Source organism: Paramisgurnus dabryanus, chromosome 4, assembly GCF_030506205.2.
Source record: "Paramisgurnus dabryanus chromosome 4, PD_genome_1.1, whole genome shotgun sequence".
NCBI classification, from domain to species: Eukaryota; Metazoa; Chordata; class Actinopteri; order Cypriniformes; family Cobitidae; genus Paramisgurnus; species Paramisgurnus dabryanus.
Genome location: NC_133340.1, coordinates 11671861 through 11683907, shown reverse-complemented (window position 1 = coordinate 11683907; position 12047 = coordinate 11671861). Strand labels below are relative to the sequence as shown.

The window sequence follows — 12047 nt, the reverse complement described above, 5'->3', positions numbered from 1 at the left end:
AAAAATCGTCCGATAAATATCGGCGGCCGATACATCGGTGCATTACTAATTATTTTCTTTTACACCTATTTCAGTTTGAAAACGCTCCAAAATTGGAAAACGCCTTTTTTATTCCACAGAGACCATCTCCTCAAAAATGCATTTGGGAATCACCCACCCAATCAGACTAAGAGGTGGAAAAACACTTATTTCAGTTTGAAAACACCCCAAAATTGGGAAACGCCTCTTTTTGTTCTGCAGAGACCTTCCTTTCAGGTTAATCTTAACCCTATCCAGGAACCTGCCCCTTGTGATTCATATGGTACAGATCCACACCAGACTCTTATTAGCTAAATCACCCATCTAATTACGCAAACATCTGGAAACCTAAAACAAGTAACATGACACAGGCCTCTTGTTTGCAATTTATTAAACTTCTTTCCAGAATTCACAAGGTGCATTTTCTTCCACAACACATTATGAGCCCACTAAATTAATGAAATTCCCAACTTTAAACTTACACAATTGGAGGAAAACAAAATACTTTATGATCAAACCCAAAACAATAAATTTATCCATTCCCAAACATTTATAAAGCAAAAAACAGCTAATTTTAATGCAACGAAACATTCCAAATATGTTGTATGTCATATTTTTTGAGTAGAAACAGCAATAAACTTTATTGAGCATCACCATCTTTTTACTTTAGAGTCTTCCTTCACTCTCCAAAGCATGAGCTCCATACAAGCTGTGGCATCCTCACGCGAGTCATGACCCTCCACTGCGGCAAACGAGAGATGGTTGTAGCATTGTGGCATAAAATTGTGTGTATTTATATATAACAGACTGCATGACGTCTGCTGTAATGTCCTAGCAATATTTAACACATGAACACAATTTCTGGTCGTCTTTTAATATCCAAGTGTATGGTAATGATGCATTGGAAAAAAACACAGTTGGACTCCTGTAAAATCCTACAGATTCAGTGGAACTCGATCATAGTCATCACTTGCAAATGCATTTAATAGGCCATGCAAGACACATTGTTAAACATACCACTCTCTTGGATAATTCTCCGTAGGTAGTCTCCAGTCAGACTATTTAGTTCCCTTTTATGTGGCAGACCCAGGCGATGCGGAAACACCACAGCGGTGTCAATCACAGAGCTGTGGATAATCTAAAGATGGTAGAACAACCAAATGACTCACCTCAATTCTGAAAGCAATGTTAAAAAAGTTAGCCAAAATAACTTTCATTTCAAACCTGCATGACTTCCTTTCTTCCAAGGAACACAGAAGCCGCCAGCATTAGTTTATTGTTTGGATCGATAATATTAACTTCTTTGTGTTCCAGAGCAGAAAGGAATTCATTAGGACTGGAATGATATGAAGGCGAATGAACGACAAGAATTGGCTGCAATTCATAATGTAAGCGGATCAAATGAAAAGCACTAAATACAAGAGTAAAGCCAAAGTTAATATAGTAATACTAATGATTGGTGGTTATGTTGTAATTCAAGCACAAAATCACAAGGAACTGGCACACATCTCTTTGCAACTCACTTTAAGTGCAGCTAAATCATTCTCTAAGCCATGGCCAATCAGAAACGTGTCTGCATTAATAAAGCTCAAAAGCACTGCTTGAACATCCCGCAATGATGAGCTGGTACCTTCCACATCTTCCTTACTGATGCCCGAGAACCTGAGCAAGGAAAAGCAGCTGTGTTTTAAACTATTACTATGGCATGATCTTAAATTACCATTAACATCTCACCTGGTATTATAATCAATGACAATATTATCAGGCTTGACAAAAGTGTCAAAGACGACCTGCAATCTGGAGTTGACTACGGTCACTCTTGCTAGTTCCAGTCCTTGAGTTGTGTAGCACTGGAGAAATATTTTGAAAGAGTTTTTCAAAACTCAGATTATAGATTTGATTGTAATATAAGAATGTATAAAAATATTACATATGTAAGGAATAATTCAATCCAGCCCTTAAAATTATTCGACAAATAAAGCACACCCATGGTGGCAATAAGGCACAAAGTGAAGAGGGTATGCATTATTTTTAATTATTACACGGCTCTCTGGAAAGCTTGATTCTGATTCGTCAGTTGAGACATTTGCAGGTTCGTTCTTTTCAAATAATAACCGCTCCAAAGTAATAACGCATAGCCGGTACTACTTGTACGAGTAAAATTGCTCCGCGCCAATAAAGATCAATAAAGATTACTGTTTGGCGCCATCTTGTGACAAACACTGGACAACCACGACAAGACACAGACAGCTACTGAGACTGAACTTGACAAAATAGAGCATGACAGCCACGAAGCCAACACACAAAAAATACAGATTGGGCAACTTCTCAAAGACTGGCTAAAAGAGAAAAAAATGGAGACAGACAAGTATGAAGCAGAGGATCTTAAGGTATTACGATTATTTTATGCATCTGTGCAAAGTTTCGCGGAAGGATAAACATGTTAATTTAAAACAAATATGCCAATAAAATGTTTCAAATTCATATCCGTTTTTTTTCTTATGTGACAAGTAGCCATGTAATAAGCGGGATAATGTAGAGGCAGCCGGTAGTTATCGGGAAATAAGCCCCTTCAGTGTGATACAAGACCCTCCGCTTCGCGTCGGGTCCTGATCACACTGTTGGGGCTTATTTCCCGATAACTACCGGCTGCCTCTACATTATCCCTTACTTAATTATTATGCTTACACCACAGGAAACATTGCTCTTTTGGTTATTTTAAGACAATTGACAGGTCAGGTGTGGTTTATCGAAAAAATAATGCATAACTGTGGAACATTTCTCAACCAATCAGAATAAAGTATTCAACAGCCCAGTGGTATAAATAAAAAATATATTATTTTAAATCAGTGGTGAGGCCTGAATTTTTAAACTAAGTGGACCTTATTGAAATAGGGTGGACCTCAATATCTACTCTCAAATTACATATAATTTTACAATATAGTACACTCAAAAATTGGTGCTAAATAGCTCATAATCATAGGGGAACCATTTTTAGTGCTTTATTGCACATATAAAAGCACCCATGAAGAACCATCCGGGGGTGAAAAAGCACCAGATATGGTTCTCTATAGCACAATAGGGTGCTACATAGGTGCTATATGGCACTCAAAATGGTTCCCCTACTGTATGATTACGAGCCAGTGAACCACTTTAATGCCATTTAGCATAATCCATTTTTAGGGTATAGTTGTTAAGCTTTACATTATGTTGTTTTTTCAGTCATGGATGGAGTAATTAATGGATCAGCAAAAAAGGGAAGTAAAATAAAGTAAGAAGAAACCAAGAAATTATAAGCATAGTGTTTAGGAACAAAAATAGAATAAAAAGAGTAACACTGTCTTCTTCATTCTATAAATTAAATATAATTCATCTTTTTCAAGCTACAGAAGTGATTTTCCTTTTGTCTTCTGTTGTTTGATTAACAATGACACAAACATAAGCAGATTTCTTGAGGGCACTGCCACTTAAGACCGAATAGGCACAGATTTATACAAATCTAATTTCTTTTGGAACCGTTTGCATTCACTTTTAGACATAACCGACTGTTTTTACAAGAATACTTGCCAATACTGTGGTATTTTGAGTGTATATGTCCTGTCAGAGGCATAGAGATTCTGTATGTCCAGCTTTTTAAACGCGAGTCTTCATGCATGCGCTTATGAGTGTGTGTCCAATTGAGTATGTGTGTTTCTGTGTGCACAGAAAACAGGTCACTTTAACATCTTACGTTCAAATTGTTTAAAATGGCTTAAATGTCAAGGTTTAGAAACACATGCACATGAAACACTTTCTATACAAGTAGTTTATTTATTTATTTATAAATTATGGGTATTTGAGCGAATTTTAAGCTTATTATATATCTCTTTTCTGATTGGGTGGCCAGTGCCACCCTGACCCTTATGTAGCATCGCCACTGTTTTAAATGTATACATCTTAACTATGTCTTTAGGAATATAATTTTTGCTTATTCCCTTTGCATTATTAACCATAGAGACATTGCAGAAGTCAAAATGTAACCTTACGGTTTCTGTATCAAGAGCAAAAACACCTGGACATGTTTTGCCTGCTGGGGATTGGGGAAGACTGCTCACAAAGCCCTGAAGGCTTACTGCATCATAAACATGGAGCTGTAAACACATACATCTCAGAATATGCAGCAAAAACATATGAATGCTTTAACTCTTAAATCCAAACACGAGTATAAAACCTGAATACATTAAAAACTTGGCATCCAGGTGAGCCGACTGCACTCTCGCAACAACTGTATCGCGTCTCAACACCCCCCGGTACTAGAAGAAAATGCAAACGGAAAACACATTGGATGGCAACAATTAACCTAAAACTGCAGCAACACTCAGAAATATACAGCTTTCGTCAGTCACCCATAGCAAACCAATTACAAAGATACATTTGGCAAGTCTTACCTCTGTTTTCTATGACTTTTCCATAATGATAATTGCACTCCTCACGGCGTGTGTGCTTTCCACTTCTGTCGACAGAGAACGTTGCTCCGCATCGGCAGCAGATCCTCTTTAAAGCTGTTAAAGTTTAATTTCTTAGTCGTTTTGAAAACTTTGAATCCTAATAGCTTCATCTATTATAAATTAACTCTTGACACTAAAAATGACTTTAACGGTAATGCCACCTTAAATTGAATGCATTTACATGCATCTGGCAGATGCTTTAATCCCAAGCGAATGCATTCAGATTTTCCATTTTAGCTGTGTGTGGGATCAGTTGAGTTACAAGAAAGCTAAAGGCAGTGGAAAGCCTAACTACATGTTTGGTTGCAAACTTCGAATTGGACTCACAATCACTTATTCCTTTCTTGTTATCTCCATATTGGATGGCAAAGTTGGCTTTATCCGGGTGTACGCGTGGGTAGTTGTTTACTTGCAACATTTCCTCAGATAGAACGTGCTGCTTCAATTGCTTATAAAGCGTCCAATCATCTGCATCAATAAATGCGAAAACTGCATTCACTACATACTTATTTAAAACAAGAACCAAATACTCAACGATGATCTATTAGTTTGAAGAAAAGACTCACCCACACATTATTTTGATCACTTCTTTGCAGAAAGGTTTACCATGGACATATAGTACTGCTACTACTGTGCATTTTAATATACTGAATCTTAAAATAAATTATTTTGTTTACCTCTACAACTATCACTCTACTGTGACCCTGGCCTGAAAAGAGAGACAATTCTTACCAGGTCCCTGAAGTGCTTGAGTATTTAGTGGTACATTGCCTCTAGACACATGCTGATCTCTCTCACTGGAAGCTGTAAGTACATACAGTGTATAAAGATGACCTGATGACTGTACACCGCAGTAAACAAATGAAGCTGCAGCAATATGGACAAAACCACATCATGCATAAACATATAATATACTTACCTTTAGCAGGCAAGATGCTTTGGTTTTTAAGCTTCTTCAGTGCATTGACAGCTATGCTTAGATATTTGAGCTTATTGATACTGCGGTCATACACGCCTTTTTCCTCTGCCAGAGCCTAGAGCATTTAAATGAAACATTAAAAGCATACATTTCAAAACAACCAGGGTATAAAATGATTCACATACATTTTAGACAGTTTAAAGACAGACCTTCTCAAAGGCATCTTGCACAGTCATAGATGTTTTTAGGAACTCCTCCACGAAAAGATTCACGTAACGCTGACGAACATCATGTGGAACCTTCGCTCCAACTTCATGCCGTACTTTTGCTTTTCGTTTGACACCCATTGACTATACAACACGTAAAATCGTTCATCACATTTAGCTTAACAACACAGTTTAAATCAGAAAAGTAAGACTGATTAATTCCAACTACTTGGTCAGACTAGTTCTTAAGACACAGTCACAAGGGCTGGGCGATATTCATATCTTAGATGATGAATGGTGATATACAATAAATATTTCTGTATTTTCTATAAAGTGAAGTGATATTGGAAATTAAAATTAAAGACACCGGTTTTCCTTCCTGTTTGAAAATGTACAGCTGTACAACATGCGAGCGGGTCGGAAAGCACACTATCCGAACCAAACCACGGTCGGGTGCATTTAACCCCAAAAGCCTGGTTAATTTGACTAGTGTGACAGCACTGTACCACGCCCGGCGCGGTTTGGTTAATTGCTCCTTGTCCGGCTTGGGTGGGCTAAGCGTGATTCACTTGGGCGCAGAGGGTATTGTGAGGAGAGAGGTAAATTGCGTGACCACTCACCTTCATCTGCCTTCTTAAAAACTTTCTGATGCGCGCAGCATGGCTACGTGAACGCCCGAGTTGCACAAGTGTCAGATCAACTAAGCAATATAATGGCGTGTGAGAGGGCTGTGTGTTATCACGCACCAAATGACTCTGAATCAAAAATACAGACTTAACATTAGGATGGGTCCCAGTGTTAAGAGAGCGCTTTACTTCCAGCTTTGTTCAAAATAATCGCATCCTAATGACGAAAGCCCGCCCAGGCTCGGATCGATAAAAGTACCGGGTGAGTGTGTGCTTCTAAGGGAGTAGGTAGGGGGAACAATCGCGCTGGGACATGGTTTGGATAATGTGAATGTGCCCTAAGTGTACATTTCTGGCAAAGTTTCTGTTGCACAGGAGTGTCATGGGAAAAAAATTCTAATATACTACCCAAATCTGATAAACCGCCCAGCCCTGGTCATAACTTAGTGGATGTTTATGCATTTGTTCCTGAAATTAATGAAAGCTTATATGAAAAGGGTATGAGATTTTGTAGACCCTGACTGCTAGACTAGGATGTATAGTTAACCTTGGCTGGTATGTAGTTGGATGGTTGTGAAGTTTGAGAATGTATAGTTTGTTGAAGTTGTGTAGTTTGTGGAAGTTGCGTAGGTGGTGGAGGTGTAGGCTGAGGCGGACGTTGAACGGACATGGGAGGTTGAATTAGCATTAGAGGTAAGGCACAGTTTCCCTCAGGCACAATGAGGTGCAGGTTTGGCCCCAGCTGCAGAGTAGCACCAACCGGAATAATGGCTTAAAAGTAAAAAGGTATACAATAATGTAGCAACATTTTTCAAATTCTAACCAAATTTCTGTAAAACAAAACTATAAATGATGCTTACAGTTTTGCATAGTACTTGAATTAATAATGGTAGGCGTGTACACCTTCTTCTGAGCATTGTTTATGACTTGGGACTGGCATCCTTTGACTGCTGCAGTCAGTATGGCTGCTCTCCTTTGGCATGCCTGAGCTCTGGTGGGAATGGTCAACTGGGAACCTGCTTCTCGAAGAGGCACAATGATCTGTCCTTTGCTTTTAGTAGCCTGCATTTAAAATAAAAAGTTATGTACAAGTTTTATTTATTGGAAATTAAGTAACTTCATTTAGTAGGCAGAGGAAAAAGCACCTCATACCTCATATTTTGACACATGTGCTACCCTTCTCTTCAACACAGGAGGTGGATTGGACTTCATCCCAGTTTCTAAGGTGTCTAGAAATTCTTCCTACAAATAGAACAGAACAGAATAGAATAAGGCCTATATGTGGTTTCTCCATATAATTAAGATTTCTAGTCGTGCTTCTCAGCTGTAGCTAGGCCGTAGGCTATGGGTAGGCTATATGTAGCCTGACGTACAACTCCACAAAATTGTAACAACGCAAAAGTAGCAAATGTTTGAAAAATTTCTGTGTTGTTACTCTTAATGTGCACCAGTATAGTTATGTTTTCTCTCTCTATATGTTGATTTTTCTTGTGCATTCACAAATAAAGAAAATTAAAGATCAGTTCAATTTACTTACAGGATCATCACTTTGGACCACAGGAGCTTCATTTTGGACAACAGGAGCTTCGGTTTGGTTGGCTTCCATAAAAATTTTGTAGCACTCTTCCATTGGGTCGGTTTCTGAAAGATCTAGGTCAGAGTATCTAAGCTCCTCCTCAGAACTAGTGTCAATTTCTATGACTTGTTTATTAGTTGCTTTCATCACAGCAGAGGCACATGCCTGTGAAGAAACAGTTGCTTGACTTGGAGCAAATGATGTATCCAATGCAGGTAGTTTTTGCTCATATTGCACAATTGCTCTTGGATTAAGCGGACTACACAATGGTTCAGATAAAACAATTCTATCTTGAATCCCTGAAACATTAGGGATTTTATGAACAAATGGCCCAGCCTTTGAACTTTTATGAACGGTTGGCCAAGTGGCTTCAGCTAGGTCTTGAGAGTTTGAACCATATGTATGCTCTTCATCCTTATGGAATAAAGTATTAAAGGAATGAGATGAGACCATGGGGAGGTACGGCTGAAATGAAGAACCCAGGTCTTCTGAGATATTTGTAATGGATGCAGTTTCTGTATTTACACCACATCTTGAGTTCTGGTCAGTTTGCGGTTCTTTAAAAGCAGCATTGAGGGCAAGACCTTTAGCAGACTGCAAGGAAATTTCTGCATTCTCATGAACCAAACTAACAGGAAGCAGCTTAGCATCTTGACTGGATTTGATGCTCTCACTCTCATTTCTCAGACTGTCTAGATATTTGGAAATATCATCCAGGACATACTCCATGTTCTGTGCTTTCTCTTTTGTATCCATACTGAGATTATTGCATTTTGTAGAGACATTCAGTTCTGCTGCAGGTTCTTCTGTGATTTGTTTCACCAAGTGCTTTTCCTGTTTATTTGTAGATCCTTCCTTGGTCTCTTTAGTGTCCGCAGCAGCAGCTTCACTTATAGAGAATAATGTGTGTAAATCAAGTAGTTCTTTGGTTACAGTTCCACATCGGTTTGAAAGCTTTTGTTCATCTTTTAAAGGTGATACATCAATGACAAGTTCCCCCTCAGATGATTCCTGTTCGTGTGTAATTGTGGTGGATTTTGTTAAGGCTCCCTCTTTATCTTGGACATCCACATTACATGTCACCTGAAGATTATCAGACCCTTCAGAAAACAACTTTTCCTTTTGTGGCCTGCTTTCCCGGAGTTGTGTTTGGTCATTTACAATACTAGCATTATCAGCTGCACAATATCTTACAGGAGATTCAATAACTGAAGTCTTGTTCTTCGGTTTAGGTCTGCGTTTTTCCTGATATTTGTCAGTAGGTGGGATGTCAATGACCAATGTCCCCTCGTCATCATCGGAATCATTCAAACGAGAAGACAGAGATGGACATATTTTTTGTGTTCTATTATTTTTGAGGCCATGATCAACAACCTCTTTATCAACTGACCGAAGTTTACCATCGACTGAGCTGCCAGATAGCAAGTCTGCAGAGAAATTGGAACAAGGGTCATACTCCAAATCAGTCTTGGGTCTGGCACGATCAACCACATACTTGCGATCAATCTTTGTGGAAGCCAAAGGCTTTGTTGGTCTCAAATGGTTTCCATTTTGGTCTTTAGCCGGACTGTTAGTGGTCCTCAAATATTTCTCATAGCAAACACCTGCAATCTCAGTGTGTGCGAGCGACTGCGATGACTGATATTGAGACAATCTTTTTTGTTCCTTCTCCATCTCACTCTTCACTGCCTCTATTTCTTTGTTGATTCTCTCCAACTCCTCAAGACAAGTATTGTCCTCGGTGGTGTGGGAGGCTCCATTGGCAGCACTGACTTTTATATCTTGGAGATCTCAAGGTAAAGACAAAAAATTTTAGTACCAGAAACCAAACACCCTTCCTTTAAGACATGATTCAAATTGCGAAATGATTTTCACCCCCTTATAGTTCACTTGTCATGGTCAAATGATTAGTCATGAATAAATATAACCTTTAAGCTGCAATCCTAACTTTTTGCCCTTTTATCACCATCTGTTTTAGAAAAAAATGCAAGTTACATGATTTTTTTTGCCCTTTGTTTAATAATTATGATTATGATGGCAATAGAAGATAACAATACATTTCAATAATTTTGGTAGAACAATGTGCTGAAAAATTAACAAATAGATAAAATAATAAATACCAAATGCAATGAAATCATCTTACAAAAACATTCAAATAACTTAAAATAACCGAACTAGTGAGTTTTGCTTGCTTGTTTTTTCCCCAAAATTAGAAATAATTATATATCCTCCTGAGACCCAGCAATTCATTTTTGTCTACTGTAGTGGACATGAGTTTCAGACCTTTAAGTCAAGCACAATTTATTCAACCTATTTGAGTCCCACTGTCCTGTCAAGAAGACATCCTGCTTTCTAGTAAAACCATATTTGTGTGGATATAATTATACAGAGCACACAAACTTTTTAGAAAATAACGACAATTGCAATTTCCACATTTTATGGCAACGAGGGAAGTACAGTAAAACTTTTTTTTGCAGATTATAGGTCTTCTTACATATTCATCAATTGTTTTTTTTTTTCAACATGAGAGTGTAGGCTTAAAATGTACAAAATACAAAAATTTACAATAATTCTGACCCTTTCAAAACACGACTTTTATTTGACGTCATTTGTAATGGACACCAGGACTTTGTTCTTATGTTTGTTTCACTTCTGTAATAGGCCATTCTATGACAGATTCTGAGAAGTTTTTGAATAAAATAATGTATAATAACTTTAATAAAATAACTTTACAATAAAGTTGCATTTGTTAACATTATTAAATGCATTTACTAACACGACTCAACAATGAGCAATATAGTTTATCAGCATTTACTAATGTTAATTAAATGTTAATACAATTGCTCATGTTCATTCATTGTGCATTAACTAATGTTAACCAATACAACCTTATTGTAAAGTGTTACCAAATAATTAAAAGAAAGACACACCCAGATATAAGATTAGGGAAATATGGTGCAATCCATTTGCCTCAAATGCTGGACAATCCAAAATGTTTCTAGATGCAGAAAGCCCGGTTGTAAAGCAGAACATTTGTAAGATGGAATAAGAGGAATGTTCCTATGCCTCTCCAAGAAGCCAAAATGCTACATCAAATATTATCTTGGATCAAATATAAATATAAAACTCAAAACTTTAAATTGCACATTTTGGTGAGAATGAAAATGAAAACTAAAATGAATGTAAAAAATAAAATAAATGTGAAAATTAAATTAAAACATTAACATTAACGTCCTGTTATCCACTAGAGTGGACATGTCATATAATTAAAATAAGGGTTTTTTTATTCTTTGCAATGTGTTGTTACCACCCCAGCAAGTAAATTAAAAAAAATAAAAAATCTAGAACGTTTTGTCCTGGTTCTCAGGAGGATATTAAAAGTTACTCATATAGAGTTATCGTGGGTTGAAATAAAGTAAATTGACGTCATACTGTAAACATGCTAAATTGGGACAGACATCTAAAATTTGAAATCATTATTATGAACTTACTAGGTAATTGTTTTGTGTGCCCAATAACGATTTATATTTAACACCAAAACGGATTGAAGCTTTAAATGAGTAAACAAATGATCAAATTAGTAGGGGGAGCGCATGCAGACCTTTATTTGAAAAAAAAAACGAATCGTAGTTTACCTGTTGCCCTCATCAGGCCAGATGATTTGTCTTCGCAATGGTTGTAGATACAGTAAGGTCGCTCACATCGTCCCCATCGGAAAAGGGGGCAATCTATTGAAGTAAAGAGGGTTGTGGAAGGGAACATTCTCCTCTCAGAAGTAATTGTTTGTCAGTGTAAAACCATGTATAGCCTATCTGTGACTTTAACAATAATTAGCCGTTTAGGATTTGACAAAAGAAAACATCTGAGATGAAAAATGGAACATGTAAAAAAGTGTTGAACTCAGTGGTCTCCACATACAGAATGCGAATTAGGCTAGCGCAAGTGAAAGTTTTGGGGTTTCCAACTGTTAGTGCGCGGTCGTAATTAATCTACTGCCAGGTGCGAATGATTGGTCTGTTTTGAATTTCAACAGGTGTCGTAGAACTCACGCATGACGTCACATACCGATTGGTCTGCGCAGTTTCGCATAAAGCCAAAAGGTGGGTTCTACTTAACACTACGTGGCAAAAAAAGATAGTCGGATGACGTCAAAGTACCGCGAGAGAGATTCGAAAAATCATAGGGAAGGCCTAATATCGAATCGCTCTCGCGGTA

The 12047-nt window shown here is 37.6% G+C and overlaps 1 protein-coding gene across 2 annotated transcripts; it reads right to left on the bottom strand.

Moving 5' to 3' along the window:
- Positions 1–212: 212 nt before the first annotated feature.
- LOC135786028 (uncharacterized) lies at positions 213–11774 on the bottom strand. 2 transcript variants are annotated; one of them, XM_065295730.2, is made up of 16 exons: positions 11468–11774; positions 7794–9622; positions 7409–7498; positions 7117–7318; positions 6804–7027; positions 5634–5774; positions 5425–5539; positions 5238–5309; positions 4833–4973; positions 4446–4559; positions 4237–4310; positions 4044–4148; positions 1753–1868; positions 1542–1680; positions 1036–1156; positions 214–760 (listed from the first exon to the last, which is right to left on the bottom strand). In XM_065295730.2, exons 1-16 carry the CDS (start codon positions 11592–11594, stop codon positions 669–671), a joined length of 3702 nt encoding a protein of 1233 aa, XP_065151802.2. In that variant the 5' UTR covers positions 11595–11774; the 3' UTR covers positions 214–668. The 2 variants fall into 2 exon arrangements, with proteins under 2 accessions (XP_065151803.2, XP_065151802.2); XM_065295731.2 differs by lacking the exon at positions 4833–4973 and having other exon boundaries at positions 213–760.
- Between the last annotated feature and the right edge of the window lie 273 nt (positions 11775–12047).